At 39.9% G+C, this 8,149-nt stretch overlaps 1 protein-coding gene across 1 annotated transcript; it reads right to left on the minus strand.

Moving 5' to 3' along the window:
- Positions 1 to 1,635: 1,635 nt before the first annotated feature.
- On the minus strand, positions 1,636 to 7,696 carry LOC107091952 (histone-lysine N-methyltransferase PRDM9-like). Its single transcript, XM_015386190.1, has 4 exons — positions 7,693 to 7,696; positions 7,269 to 7,409; positions 7,031 to 7,128; positions 1,636 to 4,061 (listed from the first exon to the last, which is right to left on the minus strand). The coding sequence occupies exons 1-4, from the start codon at positions 7,694 to 7,696 to the stop codon at positions 2,877 to 2,879; spliced, it is 1,428 nt and encodes a 475-aa protein (XP_015241676.1). The 3' UTR covers positions 1,636 to 2,876.
- Positions 7,697 to 8,149: the final 453 nt, after the last annotated feature.

Here is an 8,149-nt window from a genome sequence, read left to right on the forward strand (position 1 = left end):
AACAAGTAAAAAAAAAAAGCTCAAATATTTCCAGTAGTTTAAGCTTAAAGCTATAATGTGTAATTTTCAATGACATCTGATTGTCAGACTGCAGCGACCAATACTGACCTATAAAATAAAAAGAGCAACAGAATAAAATAAAATGTCAATGTTAACTCAATGGTGAGTTGCTCTGAAGAAGATACTTTGGGCACCACATGAGGCACGTATATACAGAATAAAGACAACTTCTTTCCACAAAAGGAGAATTTATTAACAAAACACTTCAAGTAATGTGAAAAAGTACCATTAACACACTTTACAAGTCTGAGGCATTAAGGTCATACTTTAGGGTGGAGGGGAGTAAAGCCTGGTGGCCCTCCACCCTTATATGCTTGGAAAACCATGGAAGCCTTTAAAAAGATGAAACTCTCCACAGCAATAATTTAACAACTAACATTTAAAAAGTGATAGCTGCAAAAGCTGCTAGTTGTAATTTGCTGCCAGCTGTGTCCCTTCACAGCAGCCACCCATCTCGCTCGCCTTTCAGGGTCTTTAGGGAAGCCATACAATGAGATGCAGTCCTTTCTTTCTTGTCAGTAGGTACACGCATATGCTGAACATGAGATTACCATGTTTAGGGGTGCACTTGGATAATAAATTGGACCGGACTAAAAACACAAATGCCCTCTACAGGCAGGGCCAGATAAATCTGTATTGTCTGAGGCGGCTGAGGTTCAACTTTTACCGGACAGTACTGTGGATGTTTAATGAGTCTGTGGTGACCAGCTATTCATTATGCTGTTGCGTNACAACTTCTTTCCACAAAAGGAGAATTTATTAACAAAACACTTCAAGTAATGTGAAAAAGTACCATTAACACACTTTACAAGTCTGAGGCATTAAGGTCATACTTTAGGGTGGAGGGGAGTAAAGCCTGGTGGCCCTCCACCCTTATATGCTTGGAAAACCATGGAAGCCTTTAAAAAGATGAAACTCTCCACAGCAATAATTTAACAACTAACATTTAAAAAGTGATAGCTGCAAAAGCTGCTAGTTGTAATTTGCTGCCAGCTGTGTCCCTTCACAGCAGCCCCCCATCTCGCTCGCCTTTCAGGGTCTTTAGGGAAGCCATACAATGAGATGCAGTCCTTTCTTTCTTGTCAGTAGGTACACGCATATGCTGAACATGAGATTACCATGTTTAGGGGTGCACTTGGATAATAAATTGGACCGGACTAAAAACACAAATGCCCTCTACAGGCAGGGCCAGATAAATCTGTATTGTCTGAGGCGGCTGAGGTTCAACTTTTACCGGACAGTACTGTGGATGTTTAATGAGTCTGTGGTGACCAGCTATTCATTATGCTGTTGCGTGCTGGAGCAGCAGACTGAAGGTGAAACACGCAGTAGACTTAAAACTCGTCTGCAAGGCCAGTCACGTTGTTGGAGAGGTGCTTGACTTTCTGACAGAAGTTCATGATGGACAAATCTGCACATCCTCTTCAGGATGCGCTGGTGACCCTAAGAAGCACCTTCAAACAGAGACTCATTTCATCATGCTGCACCACAGGAAGTCCATCCATCCATCTATTATCTGACACGCTTGTCCTGAGTGGGGTCGCGAGGGGTGCTGGTGTCATTGGGCAGTCATTGGGCGAGAGGCAGGGTACACCCTAGACAGGTCGACAGTCCATCGCAGACCACAGAAAGTAATTCTTCCATTTAAAGAATGACCATTTCATTACTTCAATATGCGCAAAAACACAGTTATGTGCAATAATTGTAATTTGGTACTGAGCAGCATTATAATTTGTAAATACTGTCAATTATAAATTATATATATATATATATATAAAAAAAAATGTATATACTGTAATCCTTATCTTAGTTTATTCTCTTATCTTATTTGTACTTACAATCTTAGTTTTCTCTGCAAATGGTTGTTCTGCAAGATATGTCCCACAAGAGATTAATAAATGAATTTGGATTCTGATTTATGTAGGTGTTTTAGAGGTAATATGAAGGAAATTCTCTATTCATTCTCTATGTACGCAAGGTTTTACTGTCCAAGTAGGCGGATTCGCTGGTGTCACAGGATTGTCTGACGTCAGCTGCACATCCTCTTAAAAGTAAATTCCTAAACTTAAAAATTCTAGGCCTCTCACCTGTGTGAATTCTCATGAGACGGATCATAGAATATCGCCTACTGAAAGATTTCTCACACATTTTGCAAGCAAATGGCTTCTCACCTGTGGGAGTTCTTACGTGAAAATGTAAACTATTACGGTCGCAGTAAGACTTTTCACACAACTCACAAGGAAACAGCTTCTTATCACTGTGAGTTATCATGTGACGAACCAAACTACTCTTCCTGGTGAAAGATTTACCACACATTTTGCAAACAAATGGCTTCTCACCAGTGTGAGTTCTGATGTGAACTTAAGATACTGTAGTCTGGAGAGTTTTTTCCCACAGGTTTCACATGAGAAAGATTTCTCAACTGTGTGAATTTTCTTGGGTCTCAATATGTTGCTCCTCTCACTAAAGCCTTCAACACAGGTTATAGATGAATATGGCTTTTCCCCTCTATGAGTTATCATATGCCCTGTCAAAGATGGTCCTTTTAGAAGTTTTTTAGCCCTCTCATTGTTATGAATTCCCATGTGACGGTTAAGAGAACTTTTTATACTGAAGGATTTTCCACATATTTTGCAAGCAAAGGATTTGTCAACTGAGTGAGTTGTCATGTGAATAACCAAAATACTTTCTCTACTGAAAGCTTTATAGCATGTTTTGCAAGCAAACGGTCTCTCTGCTGAGTGAGTTTGCATGTGAAAATTCAAACTATAACGGTCGCAATAAGACTTTTCACACAACTCGCAGGCAAACGGCTTCTAATCACTGTGAGTTCTCATGTGACGAACCAAACTATCATTTTTAGTGAAAGACTTACTACACAATGTGCAAACAAATGGCTTCTTATCAATGTGAGTTCTCATGTGATATATCAAGCTACTACGCCGAGTGAAAGACTTTGTACACATTGTGCAAACAAATGGCCTCTCACCTGTGTGAGTTCTCATGTGACAAACCAAATTAATACTTTGAGTGAAAGACTTGCTACAAATTGTGCAAACAAATGGTCTCTCTCCTCTGTGACTTCTCATGTGATAATTCAAAGTATTTTGGTCACAATAAGACTTTTCACACAGCTCGCAGGCAAACGGCTTATTTTCACTGTGAGTTCTCATGTGACGAACCAAAGTATGCCTTTGAATGAAAGACTTGCTACACATTGTGCAACCAAACGGCTTCTCTCCTGTGTGAGTTCTCAAGTGATAATTCAAAGTATTACGGTCGCAATAATACTTTTCACACAACACACATTGATACGGAGTCTCACCACTGTGACTTCTCATGTGACGAGCCAAACTACGACGTTCAGTGTACGATCTACCGCACGTTTTACAAACAAAAGACCCTGATGCAGTATTATTTCTGGGGTCCATGGTTTGTTGAATTTGAGGTAGCATATGATTCATGATCGTTTCTGGTTCACTGTAGTCATTCTGATGAACAGCAGGAGTCAGAATTAAGGGCTGGGTCTCCTGATTCCCTAAAGGTTGCACTTTGTTCTGGACGATATCGAGTTCAGCTTGTTCTTTCATTGGGAAAGGTTCTGGTTCCTCCTTTGTGTCAATCATCTGCCCTGATTCTATGTCCATCTCTTCCACTTTAATCCCTACAGGGTTTGGTTCCTCCTTTGCTTCCATCCTCCATTCCGTGTCAGCAGCAGTCCCCATAGAAGTGCTGATCTCCTGCTTCACTAAAGGCAGCCCTTCTCCCTGGAAAATCCAGAGTTCAATGCCTTTTTCATCAACTAATTGAGGCTCTGGTTCTTTCTTTACTTCAGTCGTCTCCTTTGGTTGCATTTCTTTTTGGTCCTCTTTATCTTGTTCTTCTTCTAATTGTCCAGTGTTTAATATATTCTGAATTAGACCAGAGTTTCTCCGTTTGTTGAGGAAAAGGTTATCAGGAACAACAGCAAGCGTAGTTAGAGGCATGATGTGGTTGAAGACCTGAGGAAACAAGGAAAAGGAGGTTAACAGTTTTGTAAATCTTATAGGAAAAAACTGAACATGGACATTTGAATACATCATTTAAAAGTAAGTTATAATAGTTTCTTGTTCATTACTTACAAGTTTTACTAATATATGTAAGTATCAAGTACCCTCTGGGTAACATAAAATGATACAAATTCCTCCATATGAAGCGGAGTTCTGTGAGGAAACTCCAGCATTTGGTTATGGTTGCCTCCAGGCATGAGTGAGGGCTAGAGGACAAACCAGGATGTACTAAATAAAAGATTTCTTCTGCTTCTCTCAGAGGAGTTGGAATAGCCGTCTTAAAAGGGTAAAGTCTGTGTGTCTCTCCAGAGACTGCTTCCAACTGACCCAGTCCTGGATACAGCAAAAAGCAACAAGTATTTATAAAAATACTTGTTGCAAAATTTCCACGAGTTAAAAAAATCGGAACTTTTACATATCATCGCCTTGTGAAAACCAATTAGGGACTAGATGTGGCCTATGGTGAAGGAGCGCAACAGAAACAAGATTTTTAAAATAAAAACGGATGATAGAGAAAATAATGGTGACAAAGGATGACGTCAAGAATGGTCTAAAGAGGTCTATAGGTGGCTTTAAAATAAAAGCCATTCTTATTTAGCCCTAGAAGGACCAGCCGCCACCTTCTCTGCCCCCTCTGGCGCTTTCTCTGCCTGGGAAATTTCTCAAGTGAACCACTGTCCGCCTTCGATCTCAACCTGAGTTAGCACTGGCCAGCAGCTGACTATTTGCTCTTGTCCTCTGTCTGCTTGGCAGGGTTCTCTCATCTACCACTGTCATCCTCCGACCTCCTGCTGTGGTTCCTTAGCTCCAGGTGCAGGCAACGCCAGCTGGTGGAACATCTGCCTCTCTTCTCGCACTGATGTCCCGCTGTTTCTGTCTGAGCTCTAGAATAGCATCTCAATTTATCTTTATTACAGATAGGAGAAAGCACCACTGAAACGGACCAATAACCAGACGCTGCTCTTGGAGGAGATTGTGGTTTTCCCCATAGTGGTTCTATCACTGGAGAGTTTGGTGAACCCAAAGACATCAAAGGCTTTGATTGGCTTTTCAAAGTAAAAAAAAAATGCTCTGTCACTTGCTCCATCTTCGCCATCTTGAGGTGAAACTAAGGTTTATTCAATGATGATTATAAAGTTAATGTGTGTGTATATAAAACATGGAGGAAATGAGATGCTTCACTTGTTTACTGCAAACTGTCATGCAACGGTGGTGGAAAATTACTGATGTTTGTGCAAGGCTAAATAACAGTTATCAGAAGAAACATTCTGTTCTGTGACTCAATCAACTTCCTCATCAGAAGAACACTCCGTTTTGTAACTCACCCCATGTGTTATGAACTGCTAATAAAAAGGCTCTGCAGAGGAAGTCCGTTAGAGAGTAGAGAGTTGGGTGTAGCTCTCTCCTTCTGCAGAAGCTACTAAAAATATCTTTTCTGTGTGGACTCAGTTCCTCTTTTACAAACCTACATTTTTTAACCTAACATATGCCTCCGCTCCTTCCGCAGATACTCTGCTGCACCTCTAAAAAAAATTGTAGGTGAGCGCAGATACGAAGCCTCCGTTTGGTCAAATCTACATCCGATCTACACTATGTATTTCCTGTTTGGTAACTTACCGACTTCTTGTGTTTGTAGGACTGCCATTGTGGAAAACGACTCGAGAAGATGGACCAGCTAGGAGAGTGAAGCACGTGAGAACCCTGGGACCCTTTTTTCACCTGGATCCCAGTTCTTTTTCTCCCTCATGTCCCTCCGTCGTTGCACAAACTCGCCCCCACTTCCTCACCGCCTCAGCCGTATCTAGACCCACAGCTAGTTCGTGACTGTCCCTCTTGCATCCTGGCGTGGAATAACATAGCGCAGTCCACGCTTCAAAATTGGGCATAAATCAAAAATATCTGCGTCATACTGCTGCAGGAGTATAGCCAGCCCTTAAGGCCTCCGCACATGGGTTTTGAGCGCTAACCACTTCGCTATCGAAGCACGCCCGGGATTTATCCTGTACACAAAATTAACAGTTTTGATCCCTTTCTTTTGAATCACGTTTCCATAAGTATGCACGTGCTAATTCCACATATATTGCTTATTAAGAAGAGTTTATCGCTGCTGCAGGAGCAGCTGAACTCAACAGTGAACAACGACACCACATGCAATCTGTAACCAAATGTTCAAGTCTTTGCCATAACTACTTGTGTCACAGTTATGTTTTATTGTATAGTTTCTTTACAAACTCGTAAATTTACAGGCAGTTGGTACAAGTATGCATATGCAAACTGTTTATTTACGCAATAAAAATACTGATTTTTTTTTTTTACTTTGTTTCCTTTATCATTGTTTTATTGAGTGTGTTAGAGTTTGGCATCCACACTAATTTTGCTACTGATGTTGCCTGGAAATATAATGACTCCAAATAAACTGACTCCATCAGAACTTTTGTTGCCTGTTTTTGTCTCACCAAATGCCTGAGTTCCACCATGACCTTTCCAGCTATCATGAGTAACTACACCTGGGTTCCATCTCCCCGAGGCAGAGCAATCCCAGCTCTAGTTTAATGTTTTTCATTATTGTTGAAATGAACGATCACGTTTGGTAGATAGATATTTGAGAGAAAAAGAAAAGCAATCTAGAAATGAAATTGAAACATATTCTTAATCAGGAAAAGGTTTTGAGAGTAACTTTACTGTTTTCTCTGATTTTTTTCAGGTTTTTTTTGTGTATTATCTTTTCAAATTAAGTTTTAACACAAATAAAAGACTCAAGATCACGTTCTTCCCCTTCAGGGGAAGGCTTTTGTGTGGAGTGAGAACCGAAGACATTATTGATTTGCATGGATCTTAGCACCAACAGAAACCACTGAATCAGAGGAAAACAACATCTATGGTCTAAATTAATTCTTTAATCTAAAATGTAACAGCTTTACCTCAGTCAACTTCATGCTGGGTTTTATTTTGGACACAGTAGCAGCTGTTGCAGATGTTGTTAATTGATCTTCTGCCAGAACGGCTCCACCAGCAGGTCCTAATCAGAAAAAAATAAATAGAAAATCATCTAACTGTTGACAGGAAGATTGGGTGAAAACTTCAGTGTAATCTGAGAAGAAGCAGCAAAGGAAACGATTTAAAAAAAAACTAAGGAAAACTAAATTCAACATAACTGACCTCTGAGTTTAGAAGTAGACAGCAGATCGTTGGCGTTGTCCAGCTCTTTCTCAAGGCCTTGGGTCCTTTCCTTTAACTCGTTCACTGATTTTTCCGACGCACCGTTAATCTCCTGCAGCTTTTCCTCAAGAACCTTGTTGGCTAAAAAATAAATAAAGAGATAGAAAAAAGGAGAAAAGTTCAGAATTACAGCTGGAAACTAAAATTAAGAATACCTAATAACTGCAGCTGGTTTACATGAACATATATTTGTTTGACAATAAAACAGGCTTAAATGAGGCACGCTGACTTTTCAGTTTTTCTGAAAACCTTTTGTAACCTATCCAGGGGTCTGTGTCAGTTCTGTCCGCTGGGACCAGAGCAATCTATAGCTGGAGCAGTGATGATTTTAAGGAGCATGGAGGTCCATCCTCCTAAGACCTACGCATTGTTTTCTTGAGTTGTTAGAGTCTGCTGCTTTGCATTTGGCCATTTGAATCATGACGAGACTACTTAGGTAACTTCCCTGGAATGAATTCCAGGACCAAATTGTAGTTCTTTGGAAGCCTGAAATTCTCCCACTTTGTTCAGTTATGGTTTTCTTCAGTTTTTAGTAACAAAATAATATGTCAGTAGAAACTTAAGCCCCTTTAATAATTCAAGAAAATATCAATTGTTTGGAATAATAAAAAAGAAAAGGCAATCCAAGTATCTGGTTTCCAAACCCCCACTGAAATGACACTAAAAAATGATTTATTCATTGGCTTAAAAACCAATTCTATTTTCTGCCAAAAAAATAAATAAAAAAAAGAAAGGTTCTGCTATAAACATATGTGGCCATGTGGGTACATAAGAAAATCCACAATAAAAATGAAATATCTTTCTCATTTAATAAGTCATTA

Source organism: Cyprinodon variegatus, unplaced genomic scaffold (assembly GCF_000732505.1).
Source record: "Cyprinodon variegatus isolate N-32 unplaced genomic scaffold, C_variegatus-1.0 Scaffold359, whole genome shotgun sequence".
NCBI lineage: Eukaryota > Metazoa > Chordata > Actinopteri > Cyprinodontiformes > Cyprinodontidae > Cyprinodon > Cyprinodon variegatus.